Raw genomic sequence first — 19,886 nt, forward strand, 5'->3', positions numbered from 1 at the left:
AGCAGGGGGGTTCTTATGAAGGTCTACCAATGACTATTAGTTATAAAACTTTTAGTCTTTGAACCATATAAATATACACACTCAGTTTATAGTGCACCCTCTGACGTTATGTAAAGACTGCTTCAGCCTTAAATGTTTTCACATTTACAATAACCAGTAATGAGATACTCAAGGAAATGATAATCACAACAAATTATGGGTTGCATCCCAAGAGACTCCTTTTTAAGTCTCACTGAAATCAATGAGAAAGTCACAATTAAATTAAATCCTACTAATTTCAATAAGATTCAGTCACAATTCTTTTTCTCAGAATAACAAAGCCAATACAAGCCTATTCTCTACCCCCCCCCCAAATCACACAGTAAGAGAATCCATAGCAAGATTTTACAAGAGCAGTGGGGTTAAATCCTAGGCCTTTCATCTCTCTTATTATTTCGATACTCCCTAATAAAAAGTGGGAATTTTATGATTAAATAAATGATTTCATTAGCCTTTTCCACCCTTTGGCCAATTTAAAATCAATCCACTCTGAACTAAAATTTTCAAACCTCACCATTGAGTTGATATTAAGGGGAGACCCTGAAGGTTGAGCAAAAAGACCTGCCACTGTCGGCAATGACTTGCGCTTTGGCGACACCCCAGAGTTCACACTTGGCATCCCTGTTGAGGACCGCTTCCTCCGGCCACGTTTCTTCCCATCCTGCCCATATGCTGGGCCACACTCCATCCGGATGCTTGCAGTTAAAGGGCTGTGCTTGTTGGATGGAGAATGCTTGATCGTCCCTGTGGCAGGAGAGATGGTGAAGATAATCCTCCGCTTATTCTCACTTTCTGGATCAGAGTAAGCCAGGTCTGGTTGCATATCACTCCTGGTTCCCTCAACAAACAGTTTTTGAGAGTCCACATACTGCAGAACTCCACCCACGCCTTGGGAGATCCCATTCAACCTGGGGCTGGCAGAATGCTGATGGGCAGGGGAGTTTTCACCAGAATTTCGTGACGGCATTAGAAGCAATGAGGGCTGCTGTGGAGTGGAGCTCCGAGACCCCACCGAATTGAACATGCTTCCCGAACTGGACACATCCTCCAGAGTTGTGTGGTCAAGGCCATGGTTAAGCTGGGCAGGGCTGCTTGAAAGAGTCCCATTAACTGATGTAGAGCCAGACAAGTAAGAAAAACCTGGACAAAAGGGTAAGAACATCTATGATTTATTTTTATTAAAAAATGTTTCTAACATAGCTTTCCATCCCTATTGGGATCGAAAAGGCAGCCAATGGCTATTATTTACAAACATAGGCCAAATAAAGCAGCAAAAAACCAAAATATTCATACAAAATGAACACAATGTGAATCAGCATGATTCAGTAATCAAGGGAGATTGAATGTTATTTTTTAGTTGCAACCACAAGCTTCTCTTTTAAAAATAATGTGATCTAAAATAAACTCAATTTAAAAATGTAGATTCTTAAAATTTAACTTTATTACTCCCTTATGAACTTGTGAAATAGTGCTTTTCTTTGTAAAGGACAAATTGTGGGGAAAACACCTTTGTCAATTATCTTGCAGTCGTTCATGTACTTATCTCCTGGACATCACCACTTATGCTGCACATGTAAAGGCTTACAGAAGGGGCAGAAATCTCAATTAATGAAATGTTCTCCAATTGGCTTCTGTGAGGACTGGAGGGCGGTGAACCACTAAACGTTTGGGTTTTGTTCTGGTTCATCAGTATTTAACTTCTAAGTTTAGACATGAAGTTGAAGAAATGATTCAGATCTACATCATGCAAAATATCAAGCTCTTGCTTGCAGTGCAATTCTATACAATGAACATTTTATGTAAAGAAAGGTTTAAAAACCATTTTAAAAAGTAAACAGGATAGGATTAAAAAAAACATAAATCATACAGAAGTGCCCAAACCACTTATTTTCAACTGGTGACCACTCCGTGGTTCCAGCTTATGTGCAAAGTATTCAAGAGATGGGTACTCTTCTGGTTCACTGAGAAAAAACCTTTCTGAACTGTTTCAAGTTTGGTATGATTCCCTGGCTGAAAGAATTACAAACAGTGACTCTGGTCACATGTTCATAAACAAAATGTATTTATTACACCTGAATTCCCAATCTTCCTCCACAGAGCTCAGGAGTGCCAATTCATCCTCACAGCAATTTCTAAACTGTCCATCGTTTTTCATTTCCGAATGGCCAGAAGGCTCAAAACCAAACAAGAGAAAAAATGGAGAAACTCACCTGAGGTAGCCAAAGTCAGTGGCTTGTTGCTAGCAGCATTACTAATGCTGCTATGAGAACTAGCACCAAGTTGTTTTTCAAGTGTTGGAAAGGAGTCACGGTTCTGGTAGACAGGGCTAGGTGTGCTTCTCTAGAAGAAGGAGAGTAAAGCTTTGATTGCTGTTCACATAAAAGGTTACACTACTGATAGGTATTAACCACAAAAGGTTAGTTTGATGGGGTCAGAGAGCACACATTTATTCAAGGGACCTTTATTGTGTCAGAAGGAGCCATTTCAACCTGCCACTAGGAAGAGAAAGTGCCCTTTGCATGACTCATCCCCACTGGGTTATAATACTTTATACATCATACAAACTATGCTCTCGTATTCAAACAAACCACTCTGACACAGGATAGGCTAACAAAATGAAACCCAGCAACTAGTCCAAAGCTTCTCAGTGGTAACAGCTGAAAAAGGATGAAAACCTGGGCTTTCAGCCTCCAAACACAACACTTTACTATGTTGAATGTTAAAACAAAGGTAGGAAGAATACTAACTAGAATTTGTGAGAATTAGAAACATGCTTTTAAGGAGAGTAGAAATTCTCAGGAATTTGTGCCATGCATTGGATCCCTCAAGAGAAAACAAATGTTTCAGGAAGAGACAGAGGGTCAGAGCTACCCATGCAGGGTGAATGTTTGGAAAGCCCCACAAGCACAGTTAAAATATACCGTAGGGCGTAATATGGTTTATCTCCAGTTAGGACATAGCAGGCTATAGAAAAAATACAGCAAGGCACCCTTACTCACCACCTTCTCAACACGGCTAGGTAGGACTACGCTGGCCAAGGGGATACTAACAGGGAGCTTATTAGGCTGTACTGTGCTGAGGGGAATACTGATGGGAAGGCTGGTGATCGTCTCCCCGTTATTCGTGGACGTCCTCTCTCTCAAAGCCTGCAAACACACAAAGCAGACAAATGCCAAAATGCAGCCCACATCTTTAGCCAGTACTTCCCGGCCATGGCTGGAAGTGCAAGCACTTGAAATGCCAGTGGATGCCTCAGAGTTGCAAAAGTTTCTCCCCTGACACAAGGATGCCAGACTGTGACTAAGTTACATGTAAGGCACATTGCAGACATGGTCAATTGCATCAGGCAGCCAACACACACACACACACACACACACACACACACTTGTTCTCATGAGTCAGCATAACCATGGCATACACTTCCTCCATCTGGAGAGACCAGGCATGTGCACTTAGTAGTACTATTTATTATTAGTGCAGTGCTACCCAAACTTTATAGCATCGGGACCCACTATTAATCATGACCCAACAGACAAAAAATATAGAAATATTTTATTTATTAATAACCAATAATTTATTAATACATAAAATATTGCTCTTAATAATGTATTAATAATTTAAGGAAGGAGTATTTTATTTATTTATAATAAATGATTAATGAATAATTGGGTTTTGTGCTTCCGAGGCTTCTAGAGACCTTACATATAGTATGAGTGTATAGGTATCTGCTTGAATCTCCGTAGAAATGAAGTTCAAGGAATGTTTCCCCAAATCTTTACAGTCATTCCAGGGTACCCAGAAAGCTGAACTGGCAAGAAAGAAACCCAGTTAGGGTCTTCCAGGACAAAAGGATGAAACTGGGTTCACATGTGATCTATGGCACCCCAGTTACTAGAGAAAATTGGAAAATGTGACATTTTAATTTGGGTATGCAAATTACCTCATACCAGCTAACTATTTTTCTTTGGCAACTGGGCAAGGGTGCTGGCAAAGTTATTTTTTTTAATATTTCAAAAACATTTCATGACATACCAAAAACTGGCTCATGACCCATTGGTGGGTCCCTATCCACAGTTTGGGAAGCACTGCTCTAGTACACATTTCCTGGACTATATACTACTAGTGAGAGAACAGAACCAAGAGGGGTGGCATCAATCCACACTAAGAAGAGATCAGTGAAAAGATTTCAAATGTATTGGCTCACCTTGTTTCAAGTATTAAAACTTGTTTGGAAGCAACTGAAAAATTACTCTAAGTAAAAACTGCTTCCATTATTGTTTGATAGAACCGAACCCGTGACTGCTGAAGGAGGAAGTCTCAAGTTGCAAAATGCATCAAATCAATACATCTTTTCGGTTATTTTTAGCACAACTCCAAAGACTCCTCTTTGTTCCTACGTGGCTGTGTAGCTTGGAGTTCAGCAATCCAAACAGTTCAGCAATGATGCGTGACACAATCTCCAGTCATCTGGAGACAGCAGTACAACACAGTCTTGTTGTCATGCAGAAATAGAAGGGGCCCACAGAGTGGAACAGACCCCTTACAGGGAGCACTGCTCCTTTCCCTTCATTCTAGCACTATTACTGCTCCCCTTCTTTCCTTCTCCAGGGAAAGATACATCCAAGGGTCTATTGAGGATATTACACCAACTTCCTAAACACAGTTAGGAGATCAGATGCAAAAAATGAACTGTCACACTTCACCCTTTCCATGGTTTGAATTCAGCAGATTTTTTTGAGTCGCAGTTAAAAAGTTTGAAGCACAAAGATGGCAGCTGCTAAGACTGGCTCTCTCTCTCTCTCTCTTACTGGTGCTCCCAATATATTTTGATAAAAATCTTTATCATGGAAATATTTAACTCCTTTAAAATAGCTCAAAAATTGCACTGCAGCAACCTCTACCAGAGTTAAACAACAATTTTATTAAAATATGCTGGGAACACCTCTAGAAAGAGAAAACTGCTGCCCTAGCAGTTGTCTTGTCTGTACATTTGTTGTGAGTTTACAGCTGCCTTCAATCATTTTCCTCATTCGCAGTGCCACCTGTTTTCTCCTATCTGAACTTGTCTGTTGCATCACTTCCAAAAACCAACAGAGTCAACTTGCCCCACAAGTCAACAATGAGTAATCGCCACATGGGTAACAAACTGTGTCCAGAAGGTCCTGGGGCAACGGCTTCCTTACCTTCTCATTAGCAACTGGCAAGGCTGCTGGCGAAGAGGGCCGGGGTTCCTGAGGACTCATTTTTATGCCATTCGATATAATAGGACTCGAAAATGTAATGCCATTCTCTTTTATATGCTCATTCCTGAAACAAAAAAGAAAGGTTGCAGACTTAAGGTTTCTTCTGTCTATGGAAAGAAACAAAAAGTGCACATCTCAACACGTATCTGAATCCAAGTGCAGATGTTTTCTTCCAGCGCATAACTTAAGAGGAGTCCTCTGATCAGACCAAAAGTTCATCTGTTCCAGCATCCTGTTTCTCACAGTGGTCAGTTAGATGCCTCTAGGAAGCCCACAAGCAGGACAGGAATGCAACAGCCCTTCTTCCCTTATTTCCTCCACAGCAAGTGATATTCAGTGACTCTAAATCAGTGTTTCTCAAACTGTGGGTCAGAACCCACTAGGTGGGTTACAAGCTAATTTCAGGTGGGTTCCCATTCATTTCAAAGTGTATTTTATTTTAATACATTGGACTTGATGCTACCATGGTATGTGACTGCACTTGGGGAAATGTTACAGATTTGAACTTTTAAAAGGCCACTATATATATGCTTTTAACAATGTTAGTCTAGAGCTTACTCCTAGGTAAGTATGGATAGGATTGCAGCCTTTGGCATGTTTGGGGAATTTTTGTAATTGGATCAGCAATTGCTTGGGAGGGTTAGGAGGGTTCTAATTTTTAAACTTACACTTATGATATAAACTTTTAATTTACTTGATTGATTTGATTTTGTCCTGTGGGGTGTGTTAAAAATTTTCCTATTTGATGATTCATTTCCAACCATGACATTATTTCCAGGTTAATGACATCACTTCTGGTGGGTCCTGACAAACTGTCATTCTAACAAGTGGATCCCAGGGCTAAAACGTTTGAGAACCACTGCTCTAAATCACCAACATGCCAAACAGTCCTTAATGAACTTCTTTATGAATCAGTCTGGTCCTCTCTGAAAGTCACTCAAGCCACTAAAAACAGTAGAGTGATTTTCAAACTGTATTCTGGATAACCATAAGCTTCCTCATTTGGAAGATCAACAGCTGGAGACAAGCTTTCCTGAGTAATAACTTGTCCACCATTACTGATTTTCTGCTTATAATATTGCACAGCTGCAGACAGTCTTGAGTACCACACAGCATACTCTCAATCCACATGGTGAGACAAAGATGCTCAAAAAGTCTGGCCATGCCTTGGGTGAACCATAAGTATAATATGGGCTATTGTTTTCTGAAGTGCATGTGTTTTTGCAAGTGGAGCATCAAATTAACATAGAAAGTTTTCACCAAGGTTGAATGTTAAAAATCCCAAAAGTGATTTTTAGTCACATCTGGTGAGAATGTAATTTGGCAAGGATATTTCTGGAAAAAAATTAAAAACTGGGTGAAGAAAAGTTCTGGCCTACTTTATTCTCTTATATCCTTTGCCATTTTCCACTTGATCACATCAATAATCAATTCCTCCAATAAACAGAAGAGAATTTAGATCCTAAAATGAAGTCACTTGAACAGATTTCTAGAAAAATTCTGTACTGATAATAAACCCTTTGTAACTTTTTTGAAAATTAAGAAAGGAAAACTGATAGCCACATTTTGCATGAAGAATCTGGAGGGAATGGGAGAAAAAGACACAGAATTTATCATACCAGAGCTGACAAACTACCTCTCTTTCTCACCTTGGATGATTCTCATTAGCTGATGCTTTCCCACCACTAGTGTGATCCTGATTCAGATGCCTCCGGAGAGCAATCTTAGCTGGGGAAAACCGGGTGTAATCTGGCAAACTGGAAGCCTTCTCTGGCTTCTGCCTACAGCTGTGGTTTGGGGTGCAAGGGACTATCTCTTGGTCCAAGTGACATGTCGCGTACTGGGGGGTGCTCTGCTTGGAGGAAGGTCTGCTGAGGGCATTGTGGATCTCATAGGATGTTGCGTGGCCATTCATGGACAGCTCAGGGCTCATGCCATTCAGATGGGGCACAGGAAACTTGGAGCACTCCAGCTCCAAGTGGAACATGCTGTTGTCAGGCTCTGGTTCACGGCTCAGGTGGTTTTTATGGCGCGGCTGCGCTGGCAAAGATTCATCGGGCGGCATATAGGATTTCAGCTGCAGGAGTTCCTGTTGCCTTTGGCTCTTCTCAAGCTCCACAATGCTAATCTTTAGAATGGTAAGAAAAATCAGAACATTAGGAACATGCAGTAAAAATTATTGTACACACAGTTTTATTTAGAAACATTTATACCCTACCATTCCCTTCTAAAAAAAGATATTCCCCAAGGCGGCATATAAAATACAACAAAATATAGTATTAATGTATCAATTAAAAACAACTGCTGCAGACCAACAATAAGGTATTCTAACAGAACAGAAAAGGCAAAATGGAACAGGGCCCTCAGGCTCCAATAGAACACCAAGAGCGAGACTGCTGATCTCAGTTTAAGATTGACAGAATGCCACAACTCCGGCCTGACTATGGAGACGGTTCTCTCTCCATGATGCTGCCAAATGAGCTTCAGCTAATGATTACATCCAGAGGAGGGGCCTTCCATATGATCTCAAGAAGCTGTCTGTCCCTTATGGCAAAGTGGCCCTTTATGTATCTTGGCCTGAAGGACTTTAAAATTCAATACCAATACCTTGAATTCCACCCAGAAACAGAATGACAGCCAGTGCTATTGTAAAAGCTGCAGTCTGACAGAGTCAAACCACCCAGCCCTAGTTACCACACATGCAGTCAGGTTTTGTGCTGACTGGAAATTTCAGATGGTTGTCAATGGCAGCCACATGAAGAGCATTTTACTGTTGTCTACTCTCAGTGTCACCAGTGTGTGATCTCCATGGTCAATCGGATTGGAGTTTTCTCCTCCGTGCAGATTTGGTCCCGTTGCCAGCCAAAAGGAGGTTGCTCCATGCCTAGGTTGATTCTGCCACCTTGCTCCCAAAGCTAAACCAGGTGCTTTACCCCTCTTTGCAGACCGATCGATGTCTCTACTCCATGGTACACACAGCAAAGACAACAGAAGCTTCCCTTATCTGAGGTAGACAAACTGTCACGTAAACAAATGTTGAAGTCTGCTGGTAGCAAAAACACAAAAATCCCACACATACACCTGAAGATTAGAACTGGAGTTCCACAAAAGCCAAAGCAGGCAGACCAACCATACTGGGGGTGTGGAGCAAGTGTGGGTGTGTGCACAAGAGAAACGTTGCCTGGTTCCTGCAGCAAGCGAGAACAGTAATGGGCAGGCCTAGACAGTGATTGGCCACCAGTACAGACATTGCCACATATCCACAAGTTTCATGTCTGCAGTTTAAATTCCCCCATCTCACTCATGACTCGCCTCTTCATTTACAATCACTTTGCAAAAGGGAGTTTTCTTCCTCTCTCCTTCGAACTGGAAGTACACAGCAAGTACCCAGACTGATAGCTCTTAGAGGAACACTACAGGGGGCAACAGTGAGAAGGCTAACAGGATCCATTTCCTGTTAGCATTCTCACTGTAGCCTCCTGGGGCGTTCCCCTAGCAACTATGAGTCTAGATTCTCACTGTCTACTTACTGTTCCAAATCAAAAGGAAGAAAAAGCTCCTTTTGGGAAAGTCCAAACAAAAAGAGGTGAATCATAAGCATTGATGGGGGGTGTTAAGTAAGGTTCACTGCTATCTATCCATGGTAGCAGCAGGAACCTACACCAGGGGTCGGCAACCTTAAACACTCAAAGAGCCATTTGGACCTGTTTTCCAGAGGAAAAAAAACCTCAGGAGCCACAAAACCCTTTTGACATCTAAAATGAAGATAATACTGCATATACAGTTTTTTTTTTTTACCTTTATGCTCTTATAGGTCCCATTTTTATAATGTAACCCCCTCTTGTAGCTTTTAGTTTAGTTTTGTCATACATTCTTGTTCTGTGTTTTCAGACGCCTGGTCCTCTATGGTGTTTTGCCTGATTCCAAGACCATTCTCTCCCTGGAGAATTATGCCCACTTTAAGCAAATTAGCTCCCCTTCTTTCCCCCAACAAATGACCCTGGTTCTGCCCTGTAGTCCTGCTGGACCCCACCTCCAGGGTAGCTCGCCTGTTCAACCTGCAGAGGTCCTCTCTCCTGCCAGCAGCCTCCCACCACTACAGCAGCCCCTTGGTCCTCAGCAGGTCCTGGGCACAGCAGCCACACACCAAACTCCAGTGTCTCCAGCAGTCCATTAGTCACAAAGTCAGTCAGAGTATCCAGGGCAGAGTCCAAAGTCAATAAGCCAAGTCACAGTCCAAGATCAGATTCCAAAGTAAGTCAGATCAGTCAGAGTATCCAAGTCAAAGTCAATAAGCCCAGTCAGTCAGTCCTCCCCTCCTCTGCAACCTGCACTCCTTCTACAACCCACACCCCCTTCCTCAGGTGCCTGTTATATCCCTGAGGGCCCTATTGCCTTCAAGTGGCTGCAGCTGTGCAGCACACTCTGCTGGATGCCCAGGCCTTACCCTTAAAGGGGCCACTGCTGACACCACATCTACCTCCTCACCAGATCTTCCAGGATTCCAATATATATGGCAGTTATGACATCTGCTTATCTTACATGGATACTAAAGAACTCCCCCCACCTTCCAGAGGCACCCTGCTGGAAGGAAAAAAGGACACAGACTCCAGAGGTAGGGAAGAAAAGAAGCCAGAGCTGGGTGGGAAAGGTGGGGGGGGGCAGCCACAGGCCAGCTTCTGCCCTGCCTGCCTGCCTGCCTGCCCTCCCTCCCTCAGGCTGCAACCCTCTCCACACTGTCCTGGGAGTAAGCCCCATTGGCTACAATGGGACTTCTGAGCAGACAAGTTAGTTGGAGCTCTCAGGTTGCAGTCCTCTCCACACCTTCCTGGGAGGAAGCCTCACTGACTACTTGTGAGTAGACCTGCATAGGAGGGGGCTGAGGCTGCAACCCTCCACACCTCCCTGGGAGGAAGCCTCACTGACTACAGCAGGGCTTACTTGTGAGTAGACCTGCACAGGAGGAGGCTACAGCCCTGCACACCTTCCTGGGAGTAGCCCAGGGACTACATCGGGGCTTACTCTCGAACAGACCTGCATGGGCTCCCACTCACCTGTCCTTGTGCTTGGCCTTAAGCAGGCTTCAAGGCTGCCATCCCAGGCACCCTTTCCTGGGAGTAAGCTTCATCTGCTGTAATGGAGATTACTACTGAGTAGACACACAGGATGTCTCCTCTGCTGTGGAGGAAAAGCCTCTCCTTGCACTGAGTGGGAACCTGCTCAAGGAAAGGGGGGCTGCAAGGGCTTGCAATGGCTGAGGAGGAGGGCAGCTCAGGATTGGCTGGTGATCAGCCAGTGAAGGGCCCTGAGCCATTCCAACAGAAAAAGCCAGGAGCTTGCTGGATGCTGATTGGCTGAGCCTGCTAGAGAGTTGGGGAAGGGAAAAACAGGGAACTTAAGCCTGCAGAGCGGGCAAAATTGAAAAGGGAAACAAATTCGGGGCAGGTGGGGGCAACGGAGCGAAGGGAGAGGAGGGCAGCGAGCTCATGGGGCAGAGGGAAGCAGCCTGCCCTCCCAACACAGGTGCCTCCTGTTAACCCCTTTGCCACTTTCACCTGGAGGAGCCGCAGCAGACAGCTGAAAGAGCCGCATGCGGCTCTAGAGCCGCAGGTTGCCGACCCCTGACCTATACCCTGCAAATACAGAAGTATGCCTGTATTCCTGTTTGGGGTTATCTGCAGCTCCAACAGTGGCAAAGGGAAACTTTGCCAAGTCTGCTCCCACTGCAACAGAGCTGAGGTGGCAAGCAAACAGCCCTTGCTAACAAAAAGACACTTTTATAATAATTTTTTTAAAGGGCAAATCACAACCTACACAGTTGCAGTCTACGTTTCACAGAACATTTGACACCCCCCCCCCCAACTGACAGGTGCACTAAGCAAAGGTGCTAAGTCTTGTATCTTTATTGCCTCCAGCCCCATCCCAGAAAAAGGACTAAGACTGGTGACAAGTTGATACTCCCTGAACCACACAGTGGTGTAGGAGACCAGTTCAAATCCCTACAGGCAAAAAAAGAGAATCCAGGTGGAAACTAGCAGTGATGTCCCAAAAGGGATTTTAAGGTCACTCAGCCCAGTCCCACACCCACATCCCACCTGCAATTCCCACACCCCACCTGCAATTCCAAGCAATGCTTTTGTTTCTCGGTAATCTGATTTTTCAGTGCCTGCTTTTCTTTCAGCAGATTCTCCAGTGACAGTGTTGACCAGTCCAGCTTCAGTTCTTCACATCTGGCCTTTAGCTGAAAGAATGAGGGAAAAGGTTTTACAGCAGGAACGTTTTACAGTTTTGATTTTCTAAAAAACAGAATTATTATTATTATTATTATTAACAGTATTTATATACCGCTTTTCAACTAAAAGTTCACAAAGCGGTTTACAGAGAAAAATCAAATAATTAAATGGCTCCCTGTCCCAAAAGGGCTCACAATCTAAAAAGATGCAAATGAATACCAGCAGACAGCCACTAGAACAGACAGTGCTGGGGTGAGGTGGGCCAGTTACTCTCCCCCTGCTAAAAAAAGGAGCACCCACTTGAAAAAGTGCCTCTTACCCAATTAGCAGGGGAAGAACACACACTTGGACACATTTAAACTATTCAGCACAGGAAATAAAAGCAGCTGCTTTATTCAGAGGCAGAGTATTAGTCCATCTAGCCCAGTACTATGTTCTTTAATTGCCAAAAGGCTGTCCAATGTTTTGAGAAACAATGAAGCCTTTTCCCAATTCTGCTACCTAAAATCTTTGTTTAACTGACGATGCCAGGGACTAAAACCAGAACCCTTGGTATAGAATACATGTGCTCTACCATGCCAGGAGCTGAACCTCGCACCTGCAGTACACAAAGCTCTATCAAATAGTTACAAATCCTTCCCAAGCTTAGACTTAAATTTGGAGAGCTAAAATTCTGAATATAAGAAGAACAGAACTTGAATTCTGAAGACATTAGGAGAAGCCTGACAAGTCAACCAATGTCATGTCAACCAACTCAAGCACCTGCTGGATGAACTGACAGACAGACACAGTCAGAAGTACATACCAGCTGTAAGCTCTCATTCCTGAGTTCACCATTATCTTTCTCCAGTTGCTTGGTCTGCTCCTTCAGCTGCTGGTTGTGAGCAGAGATCTCTTTCTGAGCTTGGATAAGGTCATTGTACGTCAGCGCCTTAACACCAAGCTATTGGGGACAGAATGTGGTTAGACTAGACAAAACACATCACACTGTTCCTGTGAAAACAGGGGGGCCTAATGCCATTAACTTAATGCCATTTATGCAGGCTAAAAAGGCATGTCCATTTAATCAGGCAACATTTTTTAAAAATATAAATAAATTGCAGAGAGCAGGCACAATCTTCCACATACACCCCTCTCACTTGACTTTCACCTATTCTATTATCGCCATTTCCCCTTGTCCCTTGGGTTTCACTTGCAAGTGACTTCCTGGCTTAGAACTTGAAGAACATGCAGCTCAAAAAAGGTGGACCCAGCCATACTCCAACTTTGAAATACCTGGTTTGATCCGCAGCACCAATGCTAACCGGGCTCAGTTTTTGTGGGTAGTTCTATGGGGTACTGCCCTGCCATAAGCCATAATCCGCAAGGCTTCCCATACCTCATCTAATTTTTGCTGGAACAATCGCTTGATTTCTTCTTTCTGAGCCTGACAGTGAGTAAACAACTGTTGCGCCTTTCCCAGCAACTGCGTATTCTTTTCCTTAAAAAGAGAGAGAATTCAAACACATACTTCTAAAAAACAACAAAGATATACCCCTTGCAGCCCTTTGCTACAATGTAACTTTACTAGCAAAGTCTAGCTCCAGCATAATCTAGCTAAACCACTTATTTAGAGGTGGATGAAACTAAGTCTATTAGGGCTCTGAAGAACTAGATCCTGGGGGCAAACAGGATTGGATAGTTGCCTTCATGCTTTGAGATTTCAGGGGAATGTGACCAACTGCTGCAGGCTGCAAGATGCTGGAGTAGAACAGGTCTAGTCCACTCCAGAAGAGCTCCTTGTGATCTAACTACTTACAAGTACTACTTATAAGTATTAACTACTTGTAATGAGAATACCCAAGTGAAACTTGTGAATACAGGGTCTATCAGCTTTAATAGCAGCAATGGGACTCAACTCCAGTTGGTTTTCTAAACACAGAGAGGAGAAGGGGCAAGAGTTGGTTGACATTTTAAATGCAGGGGAGATGGGACATTAAATAGGACTCTCTCACCTATTTATCTGCTGTCTGTCTAAAAGCAGTAGATTGAAGAATTCCAACACCTCATTGCACATAATACAACATGTACAACCAAAGTATCTCACACTTAACAGAATGTAACTTTACATTTTATATCTCATCTTTCATTCAGAGTGGAAGTCAAAGCAGCATAGACAGAGTTCTCAGGAGGATTCCCATTCAGGCACGGATCAAACCCAGATCTGGTTTGCTTTCAGATAGCTACATCATGTGGTTGCAGATCACGGCCTGTGATACTAGACTACCTTCTAGATACTTTAGCTAGTATCTAGATACTTTAAATACTGCCTCCTAAACCCCAGTCAGATCTGGGGTTTGGACTAACCCATCTGCCCCGTGAGTGGACCTTATCATTCAGCTGCATTGTTGCATGACTTTTTCCTCAATCAGAGGACAGAGACACTCTGGGCAGTCATGTCTGCCCAGACATCCTTTCACATATGTCCCAGAAGTCCCATGCCCAGACATCCTGCTGAGAACATCCCTGTCCCCTGAATGAGGAGATAGTCCTGCAACAGCGTGGCGGAACAGTAAGGTCCAGTCTGATCAGGGACCAATTTTTTGTAACACAGCGGTCATGAGTTTGGACGACAGTATTAGACTGAAGATCTGGAAGTCCCTTGTTTAATCATGAGCTTTGGCCAAGTTATCTAGCTTTCACTAATGGGCAGCATTTGCCAAGTCAGCTCTCTTTCAAAGAATAAGGGGAAGGGACTGTAGTTTAGCAGATTCCATCACCAGCATCTCCTTGTAGGGCTGGAAACAACTCTTCTGTCTGCAACCTCGGAGAGCTGCCACCAGTCAGCACAGAAAATAAAGGCAGCTTCATGTGTTCATATAACAGCTCTCAGTTACAGAGATGGATGGAGAAGATCCTTATACAACAGAGCGCAAGCCATCACATCCTTCCAATCATCTGTAGAAAGGGAACTTTCTTTACATACCTGAAGAGGCCAGAAGAGACTTACCTTTTCCTGTTCCAATAACTGCTGAAGATTTGCCTTGTATTGAGGAGTCTTCATGTATGCCATGAACTGCATGTACTGGATCTTAAAAGAGTCTGAAAGACCAAGGAAGGAAGGAAAGAGCTCTTTATGACTCAGCTCACAACTTCTGAACAAATCAGCTCAGCATTTCTCAGGACCATACAGTGAACCCAACTACAAACAGACTTCACTTTAACAGATTTCAGAAATAATGGAATTTTCTGCTTCATTAAAAACTAGTCATATGTTTCAGACATGCACGTATCCACTGACTTCAACATACTGGGATTAAACAGACTGACAGCAATAATACCCCCATTTCCCTACCATTAGTTAATTAAATTGAGGGTTCTCTACACATTAAACATGCCCATTGGCCCTTGTGCATTTGATTTTTGTTTCCTACAAATCACACACAAACCCTGGCCTCCTGCTTCATCAGGCACTAATGAGTACAGTTAGTCAAGGAAATGATAAAAATCCCCCCTCACCTAGCAGCTTCTGTAGTGCAGGTGGGGTGGGAGTCACCAACAGTTGGTTTGATGAATGCCGTTGCACTTTAGGAGGTAGTTGGTAATATGGACTATGAGGTGGCCTGTATGCATCTGAAAAAGAAGGAGAATACAGACTGTTAAAGCTGAGTAAAACAAAAGTCCACTAGGTCAATTGGGGGGGAACTTTCCACAAAAGACACAAGTTCACTTAAGCAGGTGACTTTCCAGTAATGCGACAGGGTTCCTAAGATGATCAGTAACTCTGTCCATGTTAAGACTATTTTATAGCTTTCCCGTCTCTGTATTATTCCTCTTCCTCAGTCATCTCCCTTGTGTCAACATCTAGATGGGAAGCCTCTCAAAGCAGGGACCTGCCCTCTCATGTTTCATAAAGCATCAGGAAAAGCAGGTGGCATCCTCCTCCTCCCACCCACCCACCTGTCAGAGATACTTATGAGTGCACAGCAGGTGCCTTTTCCATGAGAGGCCAGACAATGGAACTCCCTGTCCTGGAAAGTTTCTGCTAGCCTCCACTCAAGTGTTCAGACACCAGAATAATATTCTGTCCTGGCATATTTACTGGTTTGACCACTTTGTACCTGCTAGTTTTTGGCTATGCAAGTGTGGGTTTTTCTCCCCCTTTCAAAAAATTGTATAATTGCTTTTAACTATGTTGATATCAACTGTCCTGTTTGGGTGCCTCATTAATTGCAAGCAAAGGCAGGAAAAGCATATTTTAAATACGTTTGCCTGAAAAGCAGCTCATCCACCACTATCAAGCTTCCCCTAACACACAGGCTGCAAGAGGGTATGTGTTGCATTCTAGGGGAACTCTCTTGGTCAATGTGGGTCCCAAATGACTGACTAGTGCCCCAGGTGAATTGTTCACACATCCTAGAATGGTTTCCAATATCCTCTAGATCATACCTGGTTTGTTTTTGTGTTTTTTTAAAATAGATTTATATAACTTCTACTTTACTTTTGAGTTGCAGGACTGCTTAACTTAAAGCAGCCAAGATCCAGTGTAAAAAAAAAAAAGACAGCCACTGGCAACTCTTCTGGCTTTAGAGCTTACCCTGAGGAGAGGATGTGCATGTTTGTGACACAGTCTGAGCATGGAGAAGTTCCAGAGCAGATTGGTTCTTCTTGGTCTTGCGCTCAGAATTCACGACGTTCATCTTCTTTGGGCGACCGCGCTTCCGGCCTGCCATTTTCCTTCCCTTTTTGCTCAGTTTCTTCTTGCGTGCTTTGGACGGAGATGGCTTTTTGATGGCATTAGTCCCAGGATTTCTCTCTTCTTCAGCACCATAGTCCTTAAAATAAGATTTTAGGAGACACAGAAAGCAAAGAGTTATTAAGCTGTTCTAGTTAGATGTTTTCCCAGTGTTTCCTATGCAGAGGACTTGTAGCTCAGGTGCAGAGTACCAGCTTTGCATGTGGAAGACCCAGGTTCTACATATTACACAACACAGAATGTAGAGCAAAAATTCTGGACTGTCACTTTGGAAATAAATGGGGAAAATGTGCCCTGACCACAGTTTGGTCAACCGAAGTGCAACACTACCCATGGTTTATATACAAGCCATGATTTGCAAACTCATTTCAAAACCATTGTTTCACTTCCTAGTTCTTGGGAAACCCTAACTACTGAAATCTACCCCAAGAAGTTTTCAAACTAATGGTAGTAAAATAATATAAACCATGATCTGATTAGATATTCAGAACTTTTCCTTGACAATGAATCAATGTCAAGTTCACATAGGGCTAGGGAGAAGAGCAGCCTTGTTTGTCTAGGAACATTTTTTGCTTGCCTTGGATTATTCATGATCTACCAAGGGCCGATTTGAATTTAATAGTTCTCTCTGAACCTACAGAATGCAAGCAGGCTGCTGCACATTTTTTTTTAAAGTCTTTTGCCTGTAGGAAAGATAGCATAGCAGGGAGGAGAGTTATAATCTAACCTGCATCTGTTCCTTCTCTACAAGCAGGAAATTCTACACATGGGGGAATACTTAACTACTAACTATGCTATGTGGCACTGCTGCTTGGAAGTATAACCATACTGGAACATGTAGAAAGTGCAAAAGAACCTTATAGAATTCTTTGAAAAGGTCAACAGGCATGTGGATGCGGGAGAACCCGTGGACATTATATATCTGGACTTTCAGAAGGCGTTTGACACGGTCCCTCACCAAAGACTACTGAAAAAACTCCACAGTCAGGGAATTAGAGGACAGGTTCTCTCCTGGATTGAGAACTGGTTGGAGGCCAGGAAGCAGAGAGTGGGTGTCAATGGGCAATTTTCACAGTGGAGAGAGGTGAAAAGTGGTGTGCCCCAAGGATCTGTCCTGGGACCGGTACTTTTTAACTTCTTCATAAATGACCTGGAGACAGGGTTGAGTAGTGAAGTGGCTAAGTTTGCAGACGACACCAAACTTTTCCAAGTGGTGAAGACCAGAAGTGATTGTGAGGAGCTCCAGAAGGATCTCTCCAGACTGGCAGAATGGGCAGCAAAATGGCAGATGCGTTTCAATGTCAGTAAGTGTAAAGTCATGCACATTGGGACAAAAAATCAAAACTTTAGATATAGGCTGATGGGTTCTGAGCTGTCTGTGACAGATCAGGAGAGAGATCTTGGGGTGGTGGTGGACAGGTCGATGAAAGTGTCGACCCAATGTGCGGCGGCAGTGAAGAAGGCCAATTCTATGCTTGGGATCATTAGGAAGGGTATTGAGAACAAAACGGCTAGTATTATAATGCCGTTGTACAAATCGATGGTAAGGCCACACCTGGAGTATTGTGTCCAGTTCTGGTCGCCGCATCTCAAAAAAGACATAGTGGAAATGGAGAAGGTGCAAAAGAGAGCGACTAAGATGATTACGGGGCTGGGGCACCTTCCTTATGAGGAAAGGCTACGGCGTTTGGGCCTCTTCAGCCTAGAAAAGAGACGCCTGAGGGGGGACATGATTGAGACATACAAAATTATGCAGGGGATGGACAGAGTGGATAGGGAGATGCTCTTTACACTCTCACATAATACCAGAACCAGGGGACATCCACTAAAATTGAGTGTTGGGCGGGTTAGGACAGACAAAAGAAAATATTTCTTTACTCAGCGTGTGGTCGGTCTGTGGAACTCCTTGCCACAGGATGTGGTGCTGGCGTCTAGCCTAGACGCCTTTAAAAGGGGATTGGACGAGTTTCTGGAGGAAAAATCCATTATGGGGTACAAGCCATGATGTGTATGCGCAACCTCCTGATTTTAGAAATGGGTTATGTCAGAATGCCAGATGCAAGGGAGGGCACCAGGATGAGGTCTCTTGTTATCTGTTGTGCTCCCTGGGGCATTTGGTGGGCCGCTGTGAGATACAGGAAGCTGGACTAGATGGGCCTATGGCCTGATCCAGTGGGGCTGTTCTTATGTTCTTAAATTGCAAAATGATAGGACTTAATATGATTCCTTTTCTTTTCCTCCAGTAATTTATCTACAAACTCAAGTTAATTATTAGTATTCTTGAGGATTGCTTTCTAAAGGTTCCCGCCCTTCCCCCCAGAAACAGTTATTGCAGTTTGAATGAACAAAATAGCCTGAACAGGAGGTCTGCTGTTGCCTATGAAAAGGAGCCCACATAATTGTTGCTGAGAAGATACACTGAACCATTATGAGAGACTTGACTTCTGCCATGGGATGCCACTACAGCCCAAGCTCAACATTTAAGCAATGGAGGTGGTAGCATGAAGCAGAACATTTATGGAATCAGACCTTGTTTTCTTGGACCTTTGTGGGGGTCGTCGTGTTGCTCTTGTTTTCTCTCTGCTGTCGGCGCCTAGCTGCCTCTTGTTCCTCCTGCAGGGAGTAAGAGAGAGATTAGTGAAAACACTACTGGAAAATGTTGATGGGGATAGAGTAAACATACAAGTGGAAAAGCAAGAGATTACTGCTATTAGTCACAAATAACTAAGATCTCTCTTGAATACTGTCCTTGAATACTGAATACCCCCAGGATAAAAAGTTAAATTTATCCTTCCTACAGTCCAACATCAAACTTTCCACAGCAGCCAGTAAGATGCTCCTAGAAAGCCCAGAAACAGCATGCATATGTGTGGACACAAACATATGCAGCTTTACAGCACCATCTAAGGAGAGTGTTGCAGGAGTTTCACAAACCTTCATCCCCTGGAACTTTTAACATTCATGCTCTTTTTTTGATGTTATGAAGCAAGAAAATCACAATGCCTGGTTCCGCTCAGAAATGCCAAACCACAGTTCAGACCACCACACTAAACACACTTACTAGGGAGTACTCCTCATGGTACACAGTGAGACTTGTAGCTGACAAAAATAAACATAGGATTGAGCTGCGTGGTAGTTTAACTATGTTGCCAGGACAGTGGCATCACAATGGGGATGCGGCTGGTACAGGCTGCTCCAGGTGTGACTCTCAGCACACTGCTTAAGCCTCCGTTCAGCGATCTTCAGCCCTTGCCAACAAGTTTTTGCCACTTGCTGGCGAGAACACAAAGTGACTGAGCCCAGAAAGGGCTGAAGATCACCAAATGGAGATAGTACAGAGGTGGGCTTTTGCATTTAAACGAATGCAAAGGCCCAGAAAGTTGGGGATAGCGTGATGATATAATTTCATCACCCCCCAGACTTCTGGAACACCAAGCTTTGCAAGGTAAGAGCTTCACTGGGTACAAGCCACCACAGGCACACCTCTGTGCCAGGACCAAAACATGGTTTGCAGCTGCCCAGTCACCCAAAATTGGAAGCCATGATTTGAAGCGAATTTGCAAACCTTGGTTTGCTGCACGACAGCTGAACTGAAAGACCACACTTGCTCTGCCTCTGGAAGCCCACTGCACTTAG

General features: G+C 43.6%; 1 protein-coding gene across 3 annotated transcripts in view; it reads right to left on the reverse strand.

Annotated features, from left to right (window-relative positions):
- Positions 1-19,886, reverse strand: part of DOT1L (DOT1 like histone lysine methyltransferase) — a 79,493-nt gene that overhangs the window by 11,860 nt on the left and 47,747 nt on the right. For all 3 annotated transcript variants that reach the window (XM_066635683.1, XM_066635682.1, XM_066635684.1), the window contains 12 exons: positions 18,780-18,863; positions 16,092-16,329; positions 15,014-15,127; positions 14,505-14,596; positions 12,894-12,995; positions 12,321-12,458; positions 11,398-11,523; positions 6,932-7,410; positions 5,223-5,346; positions 3,039-3,185; positions 2,250-2,379; positions 554-1,179 (listed from right to left, as the gene is read on the reverse strand). In XM_066635683.1, coding sequence (XP_066491780.1) covers positions 554-1,179; positions 2,250-2,379; positions 3,039-3,185; positions 5,223-5,346; positions 6,932-7,410; positions 11,398-11,523; positions 12,321-12,458; positions 12,894-12,995; positions 14,505-14,596; positions 15,014-15,127; positions 16,092-16,329; positions 18,780-18,863 — 2,400 coding nt within the window. The remainder of the gene's footprint in view (positions 1-553; positions 1,180-2,249; positions 2,380-3,038; positions 3,186-5,222; positions 5,347-6,931; positions 7,411-11,397; positions 11,524-12,320; positions 12,459-12,893; positions 12,996-14,504; positions 14,597-15,013; positions 15,128-16,091; positions 16,330-18,779; positions 18,864-19,886) is intronic.

The sequence above is a fragment of the Tiliqua scincoides genome, chromosome 8 (genome assembly GCF_035046505.1).
Source record: "Tiliqua scincoides isolate rTilSci1 chromosome 8, rTilSci1.hap2, whole genome shotgun sequence".
Classification (NCBI taxonomy): Eukaryota; Metazoa; Chordata; class Lepidosauria; order Squamata; family Scincidae; genus Tiliqua; species Tiliqua scincoides.